Source organism: Mirounga leonina, unplaced genomic scaffold (assembly GCF_011800145.1).
Source record: "Mirounga leonina isolate KUSES-001 unplaced genomic scaffold, KU_Mleo_1.0 Mir_176, whole genome shotgun sequence".
Classification (NCBI taxonomy): Eukaryota; Metazoa; Chordata; class Mammalia; order Carnivora; family Phocidae; genus Mirounga; species Mirounga leonina.
The window spans coordinates 54,572,521-54,593,343 of NW_023270454.1; the positions used below are offsets into that span (position 1 = coordinate 54,572,521).

General features: G+C 36.2%; 1 protein-coding gene across 3 annotated transcripts in view; it reads right to left on the bottom strand.

Moving 5' to 3' along the window:
- ABHD18 (abhydrolase domain containing 18) overlaps positions 1-20,823 on the bottom strand; it is a 52,003-nt gene that overhangs the window by 25,452 nt on the left and 5,728 nt on the right. For 2 of the 3 annotated variants that reach the window (XM_035023095.1, XM_035023096.1), the window contains exons 2-4: positions 14,356-14,461; positions 13,610-13,694; positions 7,432-7,532 (exon numbers count right to left, since the gene is read on the bottom strand). In XM_035023095.1, coding sequence (XP_034878986.1) covers positions 7,432-7,532; positions 13,610-13,694; positions 14,356-14,447 — 278 coding nt within the window. In that variant the 5' untranslated portion in view covers positions 14,448-14,461. Of the gene's footprint in view, positions 1-7,431; positions 7,533-13,609; positions 13,695-14,355; positions 14,462-17,168; positions 17,193-20,823 lie in introns of those variants that run through there. The other variant, XM_035023097.1, reaches the window with a different exon arrangement.

Below are 20,823 nucleotides of genomic sequence, written 5' to 3' on the forward strand. Positions count from 1 at the left end.
TAAAATAAAAAAGATCTGTGAAATTCTCTTTAAAAGGTTTTTAACTCAAACTTTCAAATTTGTAAAAGTTACATAATTAAATTATTTGGGAGAAAAGATCATTCAGAATTTTGACATTCAAATTATGATTAATTAATGTTTGCACAAAGGCAACTAAGATATTATAAATTTGCTTTGTGTTAGCATATTAAAACATTCAGTACAATATGAACATAGAATTTATTGTAATCATTTTTACCTTGTTCAATACCACAACTTTATAAATGCATAATGAAATATTCTTATTTTGCCGAGATATTAATATATATGAGTAAGTCTTAGAAAAAAAAAAAACTCTTTAGATAGCTCTGCTTCTTCTCATTGTAGGAATAATGCTTAGTTGTACAAGCTGCTGATGTATCAATAAAATAGTTTGTTATCAATTCTGTTTTTCAATTTGGAGTGTAAAAGCAATCCACAGCAGAAAAAAACAGTTTTCTCTATTTGTCATCTTCTCACTGTAGTATTTCGCCTTTCATTTAATTTTTTTTCCTATAGAAATTATTTTTTAATTGTGATAAAATACATATAACATAAAATTTTTCATTTTAACCTTTTTTAAGTTGTATGGTTCAGTGGCATTAAGTACATTTATGTTGTGCAACAATCAACACCATTCATCTTCAGAACTTTATCTTCCCAAACTGATTTACTTGTCTTTTTAATTTCCCTAGCAGTAGATATTTTAGAATTATTATCATAGTATAATACTACACTCAGTCAACTCAAGGTTTGACCTTAGGTAGCTGCATTCTCAGGCAACATAAACCTCAATTCTGAAATTATTTTGCTTGGACAGGGGACAATATCACTAGTTATCTGTTATCAATAAATTATTTAATACAGAACATAGACAAGTACATTTAGAAGGATTCAATGGTTATTTCTGTTTTGTGCTCATGACAACTAACTCTTAATTTTTATTCTCATAAAACTAGCAATGTTAACCACTCTGCTTTGTTTTGCATTCTCAGAACTATCCTGCTTCTTGATATTTTGATGATTTGTGGGAAATGAAAACATTTAAAAATGTTTTCCATAGAATGCTGAGTATTGCTGCTATTTTTTCTTCCTTCTGTCCCATAGCAGTGCATACAGAGGCTTCATTATGGAGAATAGCTTTAAATTAATAGAAATCTTTTATTACAGTAATAATGACCACTCATTTAGTAGAGGCTCATTAATTAGTCTGTCTGCTCTTATTATAGTATATTCTCACAGAGTATCTTCCAGTGCCCCATGATAAATGGGTATAGTTCATGTGAGCTTCTTTGCTAGAGCTGATTGGGTCTGGAGTAGGCCAAATTAGGGCAATAAGATTTGTTCTTTTGGTAATCTGGAAGTAAGACAGACTCTAGATTCTGTTGAGCTTTTGGACATGAAAGCTTTGCAGAGGTGTGGTAGCTATTTTTTCTCAGTTGCATGAGAAACAGAGAAAGCTAACCTACCCACAGAGAAATGACATGGGTCATAAAGCAGAGATAAGAGACCATGAAGCACGCAGGAAAGGGAGGTAGGGGAAGTATCTATATAGATCTTAATGGCTTCCCATTTTCAGCTTCTAAAATCTCTCTTTTTAAAAAATAAGATAAACATATATTATTAGTTTAAGGTGTGTAACATAATGATTTGATATATGTATATACTGTGAAATGATCACCACAATAAGTTTATTTAACATCCATCACCACACATAGCTACAAAATTCTTTTTTCTTGTGATGATCACTTTTTTAAGATCTACTCTCATATGATCTCACTGATATGTGGAATTTAAGAAACAAGGCAGAGGATCATAGGGGAAGAGAGGAAAAAATGAAACAAGATGAAACCAGAGAGGGAGACAAACCGTAAGAGACTCTTATTAATCTTAAGAAACAGAGGGTTGCTGGAGGGGAGGGGGGCAGGGGGATGGGGTAACAGGGTGATGGACATTGGGGAAGGTACGTGTTGTAATGAGCACTAGGTATTATATAAGATTGCTGAATCACAGACCTGTACCCCTGAAACAATACATTATATATTAATTAATTGAATTTAAATTAAAAAAAGAAAAAAATATATATAAAATAAAATGAAATAAAAAAAGATCTACTCTCATAGCAATTTTCAAATATACAGTATTTAGATTAACTATAGTCACCATGCTGTTATTACATCCTCAAGACTTATCTATTTTATAACTGGAAGTTTGTACCTTTTGACCACTTTCACCCATTTCACCGCCCCCCCCCCCACCTCCAACTCTGGCAACTAACCGGTCTGTTCTCTGTATCTGTGAGTTCAAGGTTGTTGTTTTTTTAGATTCTACATATAAGTGAGATCATATGGTATTCATCTTTCTCTGTCTGACTTATTTCACTTAGCATAATGGTCTCAAGGTCCATCCATGTAATTGCAAATGGGAGAATTTCCTTCTTTTTTTTTTGTCTGAATGATACTGTACTCTCTCTCTATATATACCACTTCTTTATCCTTTTATCCATTGATGGACGCTAAGGTTGTTTCCATGCTTTAGCTATTATAAATAATGCTGCAATGAACATAGGAGTACAGGTATCTTCCCAAGTTAACGTTCTTGTTTCCTTCAAATAAATATCCATATGGAATGGCTGGATCATATGGTTGTTCTACTTTAAATTTTTTGAGGAACTTCCATACTGTTTCCCATAGTGGCTACAGCAATTTACATACCCACCAACAGTATCCAAGGGTTCCCTTTTCTCCACATCCTCACCAACACTTGTTATCTCGTCTTTTAATAATAGCCATTCTAACAGGTGTGAGGTAATATCGCATTGTGGTTTTGCTTCTGGTATTTGGTATTTTGGGGTCTGTTTTTATGCCACACCATTTTCTTGATGGTTAGTGATGTTGAGCACCTTTTCAGGCATTGTTGACCATATTTATGTCTTCTTTGGAAAATGTCTATTCAGTTCCTCTGCCCATTTTTTTTTTTAAAGATTTTATTTATTTATTTGACAGAGAGAGACACAGCGAGAGAGGGAACACAAGCAGGGGGAGGGGAGAGGGAGAAGCAGGCTTTCCACTGAGCAGGGAGCCCAATGCAGGGCTCGTTCCAGGACCCCAGGATCATGACCTGAGCCAAAGGCAGACACTTAACGACTGAGCCACCCAGGCTCCCCAAGTTGTATGAATTTTTAAATATATTGGCTCATTCGGTCCTGGGATTGAGCCCCACGTCAGGCTCCCTGCTCATTGGAGAGCCTGCTTCTCCCTCTCTCTGCCTCCTGCTCTGCCTACTTGTGCTTTCTCTCTGTGTCAAATAAATAAAGAAAATCTTTTAAAGAAATTTAAAAAATATATATTTTAATATTAACCCCTTATCAGATATAGGATTTGCCAATATTTTCTCCCATTTCACAGGCCACCTTTTCATTTTGTTGGTCTCCTTCACTGTGCAGAAGCTCTTTAGTTTGATGTCATCCCAAGTTGTTTATTTTTGCTTTTGTTGCCTTTGCTTTGGTGTCAGATCCAAAAAATCAACTCCAAGACTGATGTCAAGGAGGTAACCACTCATATTTTCTTCTAGGAGTTTTATAGTTTCAGCATTATGTTCAAGTCTTTACTCCATTTTGAGTTAATTTTCGTTTGGTGCGAGATATTGGTCCAGTTTCATTCTTTTGCACATGGCTGTCCAGTCTTTCTAATACCATTTATTGAAGAGATCCTACCCACTGTACATTCTTGGTTCTTCTGTCATAAATTAATTGACCATATACGGTGGGTTTATTTCTGGGCTCTCTATTCTGTTTCATTGATCAATGTGTCTGTTTTTATGCCAACACCATATTCTTTTGACTACTATGGTTTTGTAGTATAATAGCTTGAAGTCAGGGAGTGTGATGCCTCCAGATTTGTTCTTCTTACTCAAGATTGCTTTGGCTAGTCAGGTTTTCTTGTGGTTCCATACAAAATTTAAGATTATTTCTTAATCTTATTAAGATTAATTATTTCTATTTCTTAATCTTATTAAGATTAATTATTTCTATTTCTTTGAAAAATACCATTGGAATTTTGATAGAGATTGCATTGCATCTGCAGATTGCAAAGGTATGGACTTTTTAACAATATTAATTCTTCCAATCCATGAGCATGGAATATCTTTCCATTTATTTGTGTCATCTTCAGTTTCTTTCATCAGTGTCTTATAGTTTGCAGTGTACAGGTCCTTTCACCTCCTTGGTTAAATTTATTCCTAGGTATTTTATTCTTCTTGATGCAACTGTATATAGGATTGTTTTCTAATTTTTCTGATGGCTTGTTATTAGTGTATAGAAATGCAACTGATTTTTGTATATTGCATTTGTATCCTACAACTTTACTGAACTTGTTTATTAGTTCTAGCGGGTTTTTGTCATCTGTAAACAGAGACAGTTTTATTTCTTCCTTTCTGATTTGGATGCCTTTCTTTTTCTTGCCTAAATGCTCTGGCTAGGACTTCCAATATTCTGTTGAATAAAAGTGGTAACAGTTTGCATAGTTGTCTTGTTCCTGATATTAGAGGAAAAGATTTTAATTTTTCGCCATTTAGTATGATGTTAACTATGAGCTTGTTAATATACAGCCTTTATTATATTGACATATGTTCCTTCTATAAAAGTTTGTTGAGAGTTTTTATCATAAATGGATGTTGAATTTTGTCAAATGCTTTTCCTATTTCCATTGAGATCAACATAGGAGTTTTATCCTTCATTTTGTCTATGTGGTATGCCATAGTGATTGATTTGCAGATGTTGAACCATCTTTGTATCCCTGGGATAAATCCCACTTAATCATAGTATACGATCCTTTTTGTGTATTGTTGAATTTGGATTCCTAGTATTTTGTTGGGGATTTTTACATCTAGTTCAGTAGGAATACTGGCTTGTAATTTTCTTTTGTTATGGCCGCCTTGTCTGGTTTTGGTATCAAAGTAACGTTGGCCTTGTAAAATGAATTTAGAAGGTTTCCTCCTCTTCAATTTTTTTGAAGAGTTTGAGGATTATTATTAATTCTTCTTTAAATGTTTGGCAGAATTCACCAATGTAGTCATCTGGTCCTCGACTTGTCTTTTTTGGGAAATTTTTGATTACTGATTAAATCTCCTTATGGGTAATTGGTCTGTTCAGATTTTATATTCTTCATGATTAAGTCTTGGTAGGTTGCACATTTCTAGGAATTTAACCATTTCTCCTAGGTTATCCAACTGATTGGTGTATAATTATTCACAGTGGTCTCTTACGATTTTTTCTATTTCTGTGATATCAACTGTAATGGCTCCTCTTTCATTTCTTTTTTTTTTTTTAAGATGAATTTTTTTTTTTTTAAGATTTTATTTATTTGTGAGAGAGAGAATGAGAGAGAGAGAGCACATGAGAGGGGGGAGGGTCAGAGGGAGAAGCAGACCCCCTGCTAAGCAAGGAGCCCAACACGGGACTTGATCCCGGGACTCCAGGATCATGACCTGAGCCGAAGGCAGTCGCCCAACCGACTGAGCCACCCAGGCGCCCAGCTCCTCTTTCATTTCTAATTTTACTTGAGACCTCTCTCTTTATTTCTTGGTAGCCGAGCTAAAAGTTTGTTTATTTTGTTTATCTTTTCAAAAACACAGCTCTTAGTTTCATTGATCTTTTCTATTATTTTTATAGTCACTATTTAATTTATTTCATCTCTGATCCATACTAATTCCTTCCTTCTAACTTTAGGCTTAGTTTGTTCTTTTTTTAGTTCCTGGTGTAAACTTAGGTTGTTTATTTTTTAAAAGATCTTTCTTTTTTTTTAATGTAGGTGTTTATCACTATGAACCTCCCTCTTAGAACTGCTTTTGCCGTACTCCATAAATCTGGGTATGTTGTATTTCCATTATCATCTATCCCAAGGCGTTTTTGATTTCTCTTTTGATTTCTTCTTTGACCCACTGGTGTTTCAATAGCAAGCTGTTTAATCTACACATATTTGTGAGTTTTCCAGTTTTCTTCTTGTTTCTAGTTTCATACCAATGTGGTTACAAAAGATGCTAGATATGATTTCAATTTCTTAAATTTGGGGTGCCTGGGTGGCTCAGTCATTAAGCGTCTGCCTTCGGCTCAGGTCATGATCCCGGGGTCCTGGGATCGAGCCCCACATCAGGCTCCCTGCTCCGTGGGAGGCCTGCTTCTCCCTCTCCCACTCCCCCTGCTTGTGCTCCCTCTGTCAAATAAATAAATAAAATCTTAAAAAAAAAATTTCTTAAATTTATTAAGATTTGTTTTGTGACTAATATATGATCTATCCTGGTGAATGCTCCCTGCGCATTTTAAAAGATGCTGTTGGATACAGTGTTTTGTGAATGTCTGTTAAGTCCATCTGGTCCAATGGATTAGTTTGAGTTCAATGTTTTCCTACTGATTTTCTGTATGGATTATCTATCCATTGTTGCAAGTCAAGTATCAAAGCTTCCTATTGTTATTGTATTGCTGCCTTCAAGTTTGTTAAATTTTTTTTTATATATTTAGTTCCTATGTTGGGTGCATAAATATTTACAAATGTTATATCCTCTCATTAGATTGATCCTTTTATCATTATATAATGACCTTCCTTGTTCCTTACCAATCTTTGTCTTAAAGTCTATTTTGTACGGTAAAATATAGCTACCTCTACTTTCTTTTGATTTTCATTTGCATGGAATATCTTTTTCCATCCCTTCACTTAAAGTCTGTGTATGTCCTTATATCTGAAGTGAGTCTCTCTTTAGCAGAGAGAGAGAGAGAGTAAGCAAGCTCAGCGTGTTACATACTCACGTAAGTATTTTCTACACCCAACGTGGGGCTCAAACTCACAACCTTGAGAATAAGAGTCCCATGCTCTTCCAACTGAGCCAGCCAGGTGCCCCTGAAGTGAGTCTCTTATAGGCAGCATATAGTTGGGTCCTGCTTTTTAATCCAGTCAGCCATTCGAAGTCTTTTGATTAGAGATTTTAGTTGATTTACATTTAAAGTGGTTATTGATAGATATGAATTTACTATTGCCATTTTGTTTATTGTTTTCTGATTGTTTTATTATCCTTTTGTTCCTTCTTTCTGTCTCTTTGTGATTTCATGATTTTCTCTAAGGTACACTTAGATTTATTTCTTTTTTGTTTATCCAGTAGGTTTTAGCTTTGTGGTTCTATCAGGCTTATATAAATCATTTTATATTTATAAATCTATTTTAAGGTGATAACAACTTAAGTTTGAATACATACTATAAAGCTCTGTATTTTTATTCTGCCCCAACCCACGTTTAATGGGAGTAATGCCAAATAATGATTGTAATTAATACTAGCAATTCAAAATAACACTGCATTGATTTTATTATAATTATAAATAAAAAAATAACTTACTACTTTAATTTTCTGATTAAAAATTCTTACCTTGCAATAACAGATTCAATTGGCATTATATCAGGCACATAGTGGGCCATGGGGGAAACAAAGTGCCCATCTAGGATCTTACAGTCTGATTGCTCTTCAATCTAAAAGAAAAGCAAAACCAAAATGTATACATGTAGACTAAGATATCTTGGTCTATCATACATGTTTTCCTATTAAAAAAGTTCTAGTCAATTAAAAACCTTTTTTTCACTGATGACTACATATTCTTTTGCCCCAATCAGCTTTCTTTCTTTCTTTCTTTTTTTAGATTTATTTATTTTAGAGAGAGAGTGAGCAAGCTCAGCAGGTAGGGGCAGAGGGAGAGAGAGTCTCAAGCAGACTTCGTGTTGAGTGCAGAGTCCAACGTGGGACTTCACCTCACAACCCTGGGATCATGACTGAGCCCAAACCAAGAGTCTGACACTTAACTGGCTGTGCCACCCAGGTGCCCCCCATTCCCAGTCAGCTTTCTAAAGACATGGCTTTTATACACATTTCTTTTCCTTTTACATCCTTTACTACAGGCCAGTTGGAAAAGTAAACTATAGGGTGCCTGAGTGGCTCAGTCGGTTAAGCATCTGCCTTTGGCTCAGGTCATGATCCCAGGGGCCTGCTCTACAGGGAGTCTGCTTTTCCCTCTGCCCCTCCCCCCACTTGTTCTCTCTCTCTCTCTCTTTCTCTCTCAAAAAATAAATAAAATTAAAAAAAAAAAAGGAAAAGTAGGGGCGCCTGGGTGGTTCAGTTGTTAAACGTCTGCCTTCGGCTCAGGTCATGATCCCAGGGTCCTGAGATCGAGCCCCGCATTGGGCTCCCTACTCAGTGGGAAGCTTGCTTCTCCCTCTCCCACTCCCCCTGCTTGTGTTCTCTCTCTCTGTCAAATAAATAAATAAAATCTTTAAAAAAAAAAAAAAGGAGGGCGCCTGGGTGGCTCAGTTGGTTAAGCGACTGCCTTCGGCTCGGGTCATGATCCTGGAGTCCCTGGATCGAGTCCTGCATCGGGCTCCCTGCTCGGCAGGGGGTCTGCTTCTCCCTCTGACCCTCCCCCCTCTCATGTGCTCTCTCTCAAATAAATAATATAAAAAAAAAAAAAAAGGAAAAGTAAACTATAAATAAACCTCATTTGTACAACAGCATGAAATAAGTCAAAATAAAATACTAGTTGGAAGAACTTAAAAATATAAAATAACCGTAAGAACAATTTACACAGAAACTATAAAAATAATCTACCGAAATCAAATAAGGGTTGACTTGATGTTAAATATATTAGAATGGCTCATTTTAAGAAATCCATTGACGCAATGAGTCATGTAAACACATTAAATAGGGAGAAATATATATTTACATACATAGCAAAGGCATTTGCTAATATTTAAAGATTTTATTTATTTATTTGACAGAGAGAAACACAGTGAGAGAGGGAACACAAGCAGGGGCAGAGGGAGAGGGAGAAGCAGGCCTCCCACAGAGCAGGGAGCCCGATGCGGGGCTCGATCCCAGGACACGGGGATCATGACCTGAGCCTAAGGCAGACGCTTAACGGCTGAGCCACCCAGGCACCCCGCCAAGTTATTTTTTTTAAATAAAAAATCTTTATCAGGTCAGTAGTCAAAATTAAATTAACAGTAAACACCACATATTTTCATTAAAATTGGAAACAAAAAACTATATCTGTAGATACTATATATATCCAGCTTATTTTAAAACACAAATTCTAGCCAGTAGTGTCAATATCTTATATTAAATAATCCACATTTTTTTTTAAAGATTTTATTTATTTATTTAAGAGAAAGAGAGAGAACACAAGCAGGGAGAGCTGCAGGAGGGAGATGCAGGCTCCCCGCCAAGCCCCAGGACCCTGAGATCATGACCTGAGCCGAAGGCAGACACTTAACCAACTGAGCCAATCAGGCGCCCCTCCACATTTTTTTTTTTGCAAATGACTTAAATGCTACTTTATCATAAAGTAAGTTTTTTTTGTTTTTTGTTTTTAAAGATTTTATTTATTTATTTGACAGAGAGAGCATAAGCAGGCGGAGCAGCAGAGGGAGAGGGAGAAGCTGGCTCCCCACTGAGCAGGGAGCCCGATGCGGGGCTCGATCCCAGGACCCTGGGATCATGACCTGAGCTGAAGGCAGACGCTTAACGACTGAGCCACCCAGGCACCCCTGGCAAATTATTTTCAATTCTTTATTTGTTCTTATTAGCCTATCTTTTTTTCCTCCAGTTTTTTTTTTTTTTAAAGATTTTATTTATTTATTTGAGAGAGAGAATGAGAGACAGAGAGCACGAGAGGGAAGAGGATCAGAGGGAGAAGCAGACCCCCTGCCAAGCAGGGAGCCCGATGTGGGACTCGATCCCGGGACTCCAGGATCATGACCTGAGCTGAAGGCAGTCGCTTAACCAACTGAGCCACCCAGGTGCCCCTCTCCAGTTTTTTTTAAGTTTCCAAGTTTTAATTTAAATTCTAGCTAGTTAACATGCAGTGCAACACTAGTTTCAGATGTAGAATTTAGTGATTCATCATTTAACATACAACACCCAGTGCTTATCACAGCAAGTGCCCTCCTTACTACCCATCACCTGTTTCACCGATTCCTCCATCTGCCTCCCCTCTGGTACCATCAACTTGATCTCTATAGTTAAGAGTCTGTTTCTTTGCCTCCCTCTTTTTTTCCCCTTTGTTCATTTGTTTTGTTTCTTAAATTCCACATAAGTGAAATCGTACGGTATTTGTCTTTCTCACTGACTTATTTTCCTTAGCATAATACTCTCTAGCTCCATCCATGTTGTTGCAAATGGCAAGATTTCATTCTTTTTTATGATTGAGTAATATTCCATGATATATATTCCATGATGTGTATTTATATCCCCCACATCTTCTTTATCCATTCATTGGTCAATGGACACTTGGGCTGTTTCCACAATTTGGCCATTGTTTATAATGCTTATCAGCCTATCTTTTATTTGTACTAAATCTTGCTGTTTTGATCATGCTGCAGCTTTATAATACCTACTGGTAAATGACTGAACTAGGTTTTACTTAACACTCTTCTTTTTTAGGTATTCCTGATGTGTTCATACTCTCATGGTTCTTCCCAAAATACTTTCAGGATCCTTTTATAGACTTTAGTTCTAAACTGAATATTTTAACTAGGATTGCACTGCGGTTTTTGAAAATGGTAAGGAGACCCAATGTGTATGATATGAAATTTCTAATCCAAGAAGTTTCTATATTTTAGTCTTTGTGCCTCCTACTATGGTTTTAAAGTTTTCTTTTTGTGTAATTTAGAAGAATAAATTATTTGATAAAGGAGGTAGCACAGATTAATGTGAAAGGGAGTAATAATTCAACAAATAATATTGGGACAACAGGCAATTTGGTAAGAAAAAAAGGAGATTTTAGAGCCATAAGTAATACAGACTTAAAAATTAAGCTACAACTCAAGAATAAAAAGATGAATAACCCAGTTAAAAATTAGGCAATGATTTGGGGCACCTGGGTGGCTCAGTCAGTTAAGTGTCCAACTCTTGATTTCAGCTCAGGTTATGATCTCAGGATGGCAAGATCAAGCCCCATGTTGGGTTCCACACTCGGTGGGGAGTGTGCTTGAAATTCTTTCTCTCCCTCTCCCTCGTCCCTCTGTCCCCTGCCCTGCACTTGCTTGCCCTAAAATAAATAAATAAATCTTAAAAAAAAAAAAGGCAATGATTTCATAGGTATTTCTTCAAAGAAGATATGCAAATGGCCAATAAGCACATGAAAAGATGCTCAACATCACAGTCATAAGGGAAAGGCATATCAAAAATCACAATAAAATACACTTCACACCCACTAGGATGGCTGTTTAATACAAATATTAGTGAGAATGTGGACAAATTGGAACCATTATACACTGCTGGTGAGAAAAGTAAAATGGTGCACTTTGGAAAACAGTTTTCAGTTTGTCAAAAAGTTAAACATAGAATTACCATATGACCCAGAAATTCCAGTCCTATATATATCTAAATAATTCAAAACACATATCCACAAAAACACTTACACATGAATGTTCATAGCATTATTATTCATAATAGTCAAAAAGCAGAAACCTAAATGTCCATTAGCTGATAAATAGATAAACAAAATGTCACATATCTATACAATGGAATATTATTTAACAATAAAAAAGTGAGGTATTGTTAGATAACATGGATGAAACTTGAAAATTTGTTCAGTGAAATAAACCAGACACAAAAGGCCTCATATTAAATGATTCCATTTATATGAAATGTCCAGAATTGGTGGATCCATACAGAATAGCAGACTAATGACTGCCAGCAGGGAGAAGGCTGTATGGAAGTGGGAAGTAACAGCTAATGGGTATATGGTGTCTTTTGGGGGAGATAAAAATATTCTGGAAGTAGGTAATGATAGTGGTGATGATTGCACATCTTGGGAATGTAGTAAAAAACAACAACACTGAACTGCACACTTTAAAAGGGTGAATTCCATGGCAGATGAAAATATCTTGGTTTTTACTTATTTATTTATTTTTTAAGATTTTATTTATTTATTTGACAGAGAGAGACACAGCGAGAGAGGGAACACAAGCAGGGGGACTGGGAGATGGAGAAGCAGGCTTCCCGTCAAGCAGGGAGCCCGATGCGGGGCTCGATCCCGGGACGCTGGGATCATGACCCAAGCCGAAGACAGACGCCTAATGACTGAGCCACCCAGGCGCCCCTATATCTTGGTTTTTAAAAACCAAGAGAGACGGTGATGGGGAGAATACAGGGAGAGGAAGGAACTCTGTAAGAATGCATTCTAAAATCTTAACAGTAACTCCTCCTTGGGAGAGAAATGGAATTAAGTGGTGGAAAGTGGCAGAAAGTTAGAGTTTTGATTTTTTACTTGGTATAATTTTAATTTGTTTAAGTCTATGATTTTTAATAGAAAAAAACAGCGATGATAGAAATATTTAGCAAAATTTGAGGGAGAAGTGTTCTAAATCCAGAAGCTACGGAAAGAACAGCTATATGGTATAGAAAAGGGATTTCTAATTTATAAAATTTTGTTTTTAGCAGTGGAATTGTTTTGAAAAATGAAATCTCCTAAAGTTATCCAATACATAAGAGATGAAAGTAGAGTTACTTTGGTTGAAGGACAATGAGGGATGTGAAGCCCATGCATTTGTACCCCCTCCCCAACAATACCTCAATTATCCAATTACATAAACCTAGAACTGCTTTACAGAAAAGTGTATGGTTGCTAAAAAAACAAAGTTATTTCAAATATATTTTCTCATCGTCTCTAATGTTACAGCATTTTCTTTCTACCCTTCTCCCATCAATTAACATAATATTTCCCTGATGTTATTTAGAAGCTGTTTTGGATGGGTGCCTGGGTGGCTCAGTCGGTTAAGCATCTGCCTTCAGTTCAAATCATAATCCCAGAGTCCTGGGATTGAGCCGCACATCTGGCACCCTGCTCAGCAGGGAGTGTGCTTCTCCCTCTCTCTCTGCCCCTCCCCCTGCGCTCTCTCTCATTCACTCTCTCTCTTAAATAAATAAATAAATAAATAAATAAATAAATAAATAAATAAAATTTAAAAAAAAATAGAAGCTGTTTTGGCAACAACTTCTCATGTACTGATTCTCCAACTAGAATACTTCCCCGTGTTACTTATAGTTCTTCTGAGATGTTGAATAATTTATTTTAACCCTCCTGATCCTAAAGATACAAAACAAGGCTCAAAAAGATCGAGACTTAAATATTTTCTTGTATTTAGGCAAGTACTAAATATATGCTCTCAAATATACATGAATGATAGTTATTATAAGCATCCTCTTAGGACACATATAGTATTTAATAATATTAAATGAAAAATCTATACTCATGTTTTAGTGTTTACTGTTATTATAGTCCAACATTCAACCTACTCTTTGTTTTTTTTTAAAGATTTTTATTTATTCGATAGAGCCAGAGAGCACAAGTCGGGGGGTTGGGGGGGGGCAGCAACAAAGGAAAGGGAGAAGCAGACTCCCTGCTGAGCAGGGAGCCTGATGTGGGACTCGATCCCAGGACCCTGAGATCATGCCCTGAGCCGAAGGCAGACGCTTAACCGACTGCCAACCTACTCTTGACACATATTTATGTTAAACCAGAATTTCTGGAACTTCATTTCTTTTATTTAAATACCTTATCGATGTGTACTGGATAATCACTTGAAACCAGATTCTGACATCTTTCTCGATTTCCAATCATCTTTCTGAATTCGAAGAGTCTATTATGATAAGGGGGGAGAAAGGAAAAATTCAATATGCCCATTGTATTGAGAGTGTATAATGCTGAAAAATTTGCAAGTCCAATTTATAAGCCATGTCAAAATTTAATTTGAATCATTAGAGAAAAAGATGAGGCTATTGGTTTTTATTCAAGCTGGACATTTTGTCTCATAAAATATGTGAGAAATATCATTGTTCAGAAAGCAGTTAACATATACAAGACTCAAAATTAAAGCCATAAATCCTGAAAATTCATTTTCTTAAGTCCAGATATTTCCATGAGCTACAGTATAGCTCAGCTTTATTGTTATTACAAATTCAAGTTACCCGAGGAAGCTCGGTCCCTGGAAACTCTAAGCAACTTAAAAATAATTAAAGTTAAAAATCTAGCTTGTATATAAGAGCTCTTTATTTTTAATTTTATTTAATTTTAAAATTACTTTTAAAATAGTTCAATTTATGATTATACGGTTTAAAACTTAAGAGAAATAATTAAAAAGACAACCGACAAAAGGAAATAATTACGTTTCATATACTTCAATGCTTAATTTGCCAGTCACTTTATATTTATAGTAAAGGATTTTATCACTGAAAAACAATTTTAAATGTTTACTACAACAAATTTAGAATAAGCGAATTTGGAAAAAAAAAAATGCTTACCTTTTGAGATCTTCTGGCCTCCCCCATCCTCTGATAAAAAGTTTTGTGAGGAGAAGTCTCCGGTATAGAATATCTAACTTGCTCACACCCATTAGTAAATAAACATCTATGAAACAAGATTTAAAATGACTTTGAAGTATTTTATTTTAGGCAGCAGGTCAATTTCCTAACCATCTCTTTAAATATCAGGTAAAAATTAAAGATTGATCTACTCTCTTTGCAACTTTCAAATATATAATATATATTTTTAACTATAGTTACCATGCTGTACATTACATCCCCAGAACTATTTATCTTATAGATCTTAGAAGTACTCATCACAAGAAAAAAATCTGTAACTCTGTTAGGTGATGGATGTTAAACTTATTGTGCTAATCATTTCACAATATATACATCTATCAAATCATTATGCTGTAAACTTTAAACTAATACAATGTTATATATTAACTATACATCAATAACACTGGAGAAAAAATTAGACTGAGATTAAACTATGTACCTTGAATTTATTCTCTTGGATATAGATATAGAAAAAAGAACTGGGATGAAAGTCGAGAAGATGAACTCTGTACTCCTTTAGGGCAGGATCTTCCCATCCTCAGCACAGTGACTAACAGTAACACTCAGTATTTATTGGATAACAATTGTAGTGGCTATTACTTACGTAGTACTGTATTATCTGCCAGGCACCATTTTGTAAAACTACACACACTCACACACCCACCCACCCACCCACACACACACTCCTGTTTAAACCTCCCAGCAACTTTATGAAAAAGGATCTATTACCCCAAGATGAGGAAACTAAGCCACAGAGAAAATAGGTGATTTATCTAAGGTCACACAGCTAGTGGTAGGCTGAGCTAGAACTGAATCCCTGGCATACAGTGAGATCTAACTACTATTCTACACTGCCTGTCTACCACATTAGAGTGCATGAAAAGTAATAATTAAGCAATGCTAATATGTTGTAGCACTTTTCTATTTTTTCCAAATATTTCTAAATTTTTTTTTGGTTTTTGATTTTTTTTTTAAATATCTGCCTCTGTCTTTTCAAATTGAATGGTGTAGTTCTGACTTGTGGGCAAAACCTGATTCAGTTTCAGGGTTTATTCTACTTAGAAAAATGGAAAATAGTGAGCTTTAATGAGTACTTATCTATTATTTTGACTGTTCTCATGGAACCACCACTTATGTTTTATACTTTTGCTCTTTGATCTGTAACAAAATACAAGTTTAACTTAATGCTCCTCTTTGTTTACATAGGTATACAATCTAATCCACCATCCAACTGGGCTGGCACTTTATTGTTTTTATGACTGGAGCAGCAAAACCAAATCCTTCATATTGCCTCTCTCACAACTCTCAGGACCAAGAACAAGCATTTACTAGATAAGGTACTTGTTAAGCAATATAATCTATAGTATTTAGTATTTTTTAATACCACCCAACTCTCTTTTTCCCAATTCCCATGTGTTAGTCAATTTTTATTCTTGATAAAAATTTGGTTGTGGCATAATCTTGCTAAGGAAAATAACCCATAATGTATATCCAGCTTTGTTTATACTACTTATATCACCATCATAAATAAACAAACTGGTATTCTGATTATTAGATGACAATGAATTATCATCAATTAGTTCCCCAAAGCTAAACCATTCTAGGACGGCCTAACACAAACTTAAGTTTCTGAACTTTTAAGAATATTACTTTTTTTCATGTAAGCAAGAAGTATTTATTAAATGCTTACTATATGCCAAGAATTATTTTAGGCCCTGTGTTATAAGATGACCAAGGCACATTCTTCCTCTCACAGATCTTATTATTATTATTTTTTAAAGATTTTATTTATTTATTTGACAGAGACAGAGACAGTGAGAGCAGGAACACAAGCAGGGGGAGTGGGAGAGGGAGAAGCAGGCTTCCTGCTGAGCCGGGAGCCCGATGTGGGACTCGATCCCAGGACCCTGGGATCATGACCTGAGCCGAAGGCAGTCGCTTAACCAACTGAGCCACCCAGGCGCCCACAGATCTTATATTTTAGTGGAGGAAAACAAATTACCAAAAAAAATAAGCAAAGAATAGATAATGACAACACTATAATGATAATATAACAAGAGAGTGTGATAAATACCAGAAGGCTCCTTTTTTTTTAAATTTTTCTTAAAGATTTTATTTATTTATTTGACAGAGAAAGACACAGCGAGAGAGGGAACACAAGCAGGGAGAGTGCGAGAGGGAGAAGCAGGCTTCCCGCCAAGCAGGGAGCCTGATGTGGGGCTCGATCCCAGGACCCTGGGATCATGACCTGAGTGGAAGGCAGATGCTTAATGACTGAGCCACCCAGGCACCCCCAGAAGGCTCCTTTGATAGTCGGAAAAAGTCCCACTTAACCAAAGAGGTAACATTTAAGGCAAGACCTATATAACATTAAGATGCTGGCCAAGACTTTAAACTGTAAATCTCATTAAAATCCATACTTCCTGAAGTCTACTCATGGACAATATTCCAATGAAATATGTAAAAACTATCTAGTCGTTAGGTAAAGGTAAAGCACAGGAACAAATAATTAATGTAAGAGGAAATGCAAGAGAAAATGATCACATAAGTCTCTATTTGCTAATTCAAAGATGCTCACTGTAACATTTTAAAATTCAAACAATACAGAAGTAGGTAGAGTAAAAAAAGGGAAGAATAATCTTGTTTCCATTACCTCCAATTCTACTTTTCAGAGATATTTAGTACTAACAGTGTGGAATCTTTTCTTGTTGACATTATTTACTTACCTATACAAACTTTAAAAAAAAACTTACTAGTTACAGGGGCGCCTGGGTGGCTCAGTCGTTAAGGGTCTGCCTTCAGCTCAGGTCATGATCCCAGGGTCCTGGGATCAAGCCCCACATCGGGCTCCCTGCTCAGTGGGGAGCCTGCTTCTCTCTTTCCCACTCCCTCTGCTTGTGTTCCCTCTCTTGCTGTGTCTCTCTCTGTCAAATAAATAAATAAAATCTTTAAAAAAAAAAAAACTTACTAGTTACATTTTTGGCAGTATTTAACAACATAAAAATATACAGTATAGGAGCACCTGGGTGGTTCAGTTTGTTGAGTATCCAACTCTTGGTTTTAGCTCAGGTCATGATCTTGGGGTTGCGGGATTGAGCGCCGCAACTGGCTCCATGCTCAGCACAGAGTCTGCTTGAGATTCTCTCTCTCTCCTTCTCCCCCTCCCCCCTGCTCCCACTCTCTTTCTCTCTCTCTCAAATAAATAATCTTTCAAAAAATATATATAAATATATACATATATATACAGAGTAAAGATGAGAAGTCTCTCTTCTTTACTTCTAAGTTTCTTCTCCTCCTAAAAGGTAAACACTGTATTTAATGCTGTATACCCGTGACCTCTATCCATTTATACATGTACATATATTTTAGGAGTTTCTGGTGTGTTTGTTTTTAAACTTTTACAAAAGAGACCAACTTCATTGTTTGTCTTCTTCCAATGTTGTTCTGCACGCTGCTGATTTATAGGACTGCCTCATTTTTTTCTATTAAGTGATGAGCTTAGGGGCGCCTGGGTGGCTCAGTCATTTAGCGTCTGCCTTTGGCTCAGGTCACGATCCCGGGGTCCTGGGATCGAGCCCCGCATCGGGCTCCCCGCTCTGCAGGAAGCCTGCTTCTCCCTCTCCCATTCCCCCTGCTTGTGTTCCCTCTCTCGCTGTGTCTCTCTCTGTCAAATAAATAAATAAAATCTTAAAAAAAAAAAAAAAAAAGAGATGAGCTTAGCCCATTTATATTTATCACTATGGTATTTTTTGGGTTTATTTCTTTTAGACTTTTGGTTTTGAGTTTTCATTTTTAAAAAATTATTCACATTTGTTTTACATTTTAGTGTATATAAGTTTGAAAGAGATATATTTAAAGTTCAATATGTCATAATGGCTAAGAGCATACACTCTTCCCTGGGTTGAATCCTCTACCATGTGACTTTGAGCAAGTCACTTATCCTTTCTGTGAGTCATCTGTAAAATGGGAATAATAACAGTACTTACCCCTTAGGATTGGTATGAGAAGTAAATGAATTACCATTTATGAAGCATTTAAACAGTACTTTGCAAATTTAAGTGCTATACCTATGACTAATAGCAACAATATTATTGATTATCCTTACTGTGGGGTCTCCCAATCAAATGGGGGGGCCATCAAATGTGGGGTGATCCAATCAGGTAGAGGCTGGGGGTACAGGTGGTGAAAGAATTCACCCAAGGCAGAATAACAGAGATAAAAGTTTACGGAAGTGGCCAGCAGGACAGCAAAGCGAAGACTGTCTGCCACAAGACAGTGGTGGGAGGCCACAGTTTGAGGGCAAAGTGAGGGAGTACAGGGAAGTATGGAATTTTCCCTTTTTTGGTAATCTTACTAAGGTAATCTTAGGTAATCAAGCACGGGGCCTGGGGGAGCAGAGTGGGGAGAGGGAGAGGAAGAGAGAGAATCTCAAGCAGACTCCCGCTGAGTGCAGAGCCCCAAGCAGGGCTTGATCCCAGGACCCTGAGATCATGACCTGAGCAGAAATCAAGAGTGGGATGCTTAACTGACTGAACCACTCAGGCGGCCCAACGAATTCCTATTTTTTAAATCTAGAAATCTTCGGGGCACCTGGGTGGCTCAGTCAGTTAAGTGTCTGCCTTCAGCTCAGGTCATGATCTTTGAGTCCTAGGATGGGGCCCCACAGTCGGCTCCATGCTCAGCAGGGAGTTTGCTTCTCCCTCTCCCTCTGCCCCGACCCCCGGCTCATGCACTCTCTCTCTCAAATAAATAAATAATCTTTAAAAAAATCTAGAAATCTTCTATAAACTTAGATCTAGCTCTAAAACCTATATCCCATTTTTAAAACCCCTTTCAAGCAGCTCTTACAAGTGTTGTTTTAGTGTCTGAACGTCTATAATGAGTTTTCCATATACATCCCATTTATGTTTGTCATAACTTATAAAATATCCTTTTTGTAATGTAACCAATAGTATGTTCAATCCATATATTAACTTAGTAACACTGTTATTATTATTTTTTTAGTCTTTCCATCCAGAGTTTTTTACTTCCTCCATTAATATTTTATTCTATCCTTTAAGTATTTTTATGACGCATGTTACATGACTAACAAAATATTTAGTATTTGTGATAACTACTATGAATAGGATTCCTTTTTCCTTATACTTTCTCTTTAGATTAATAATACTATTTCCTAAGAAAACAGTTTATTCTAGATTTTTTCCTTTAATCCCACAACTTCTGTATTAGAATTGCATTCCAGGAATGAGTATATCAAATACTTAAGGGGAGATTTATTCTTCTGTGATGGGATATGCATCTCTCCACCATACCATGCTATTCCTCCAATTTCTTACAAGCTAAGCCATATCAGAAACCCAAGATCACAAGTCATAAAGCGAAAAAGTTCTATGCATGTTACGAACTTTCAGGACTACACTTCTTAATCTACTATCCTAAGGATTTTTATAAGCCTGCCTTTAAAACAGATTTGTGATTTTATCTGATTAATATTTTTCTAAGGTATCTTTAATAATATACCTAATTAGGAGAGAATAATGATTTGAAAATTTAAAAAAAAGCTAAAGAATATTTTTAAAAGTAATCTGTACTAAATATATCCAATTACAAAATGATACATTGTAGAATTCTGCATGGAAAAATATTAAATAAATGACATAAACATAAAATCTTAGTGTCTGTTGTAACAAGTTTAAAAATAGTATCTCAAAAGAACAATGTGTTTTTTTTTTTTTTTTTTAAAGATTTTATTTATTTATTCATGAGAGACAGAGAGAAACAGAGGGAGAAGCAGGCTCCCAAGGAGCGGGAAGCCCGATGCGGGACTCGATCCCAGGACCCTGGGATCATGACCTGAGCCGAAGGCAGACGCTTAACCATCTGAGCCACCCAGGCGCCCTTTTGGTTTTTTTTAATTTTTTTTTTTTTAAGATTTTATTTATTTATTTGAGAGAGAGAGAATGAGAGACAGAGAGCATGAGAGGGAGGAGGGTCAGAGGGAGAAGCAGACTCCCCGCTGAGCAGGGAGCCCGATGCGGGACTTGATCCTGGAACTCCAGGATCATGACCTGAGCCGAAGGCAGTCACTTAACCAACTGAGCCACCCAGGCGCCCTCAAAAGAACAATGTTATAAATAGAATAGAGGAGAGATCCTGCAAACTTTTCTATAAAAGGGTAGATAGTAAATATTATAGGCTTTGCAAGCCAAGAGGTGAAATCAAAGGTATTGTGTAGGTGCATAAAAATCACAAAAAAAGAAAACTAATATTCACATAATTTTTACTGAGGAAATTTAAAATATAATAATAATAATAAGCAATCTTTTGTAATATAGGTCTAGAAATGAGAGGAGTAAAAGTTTTTTCTTGGGATTTTGTGTAATGGAGGTTCAAAGTTAGTGCCCTTAT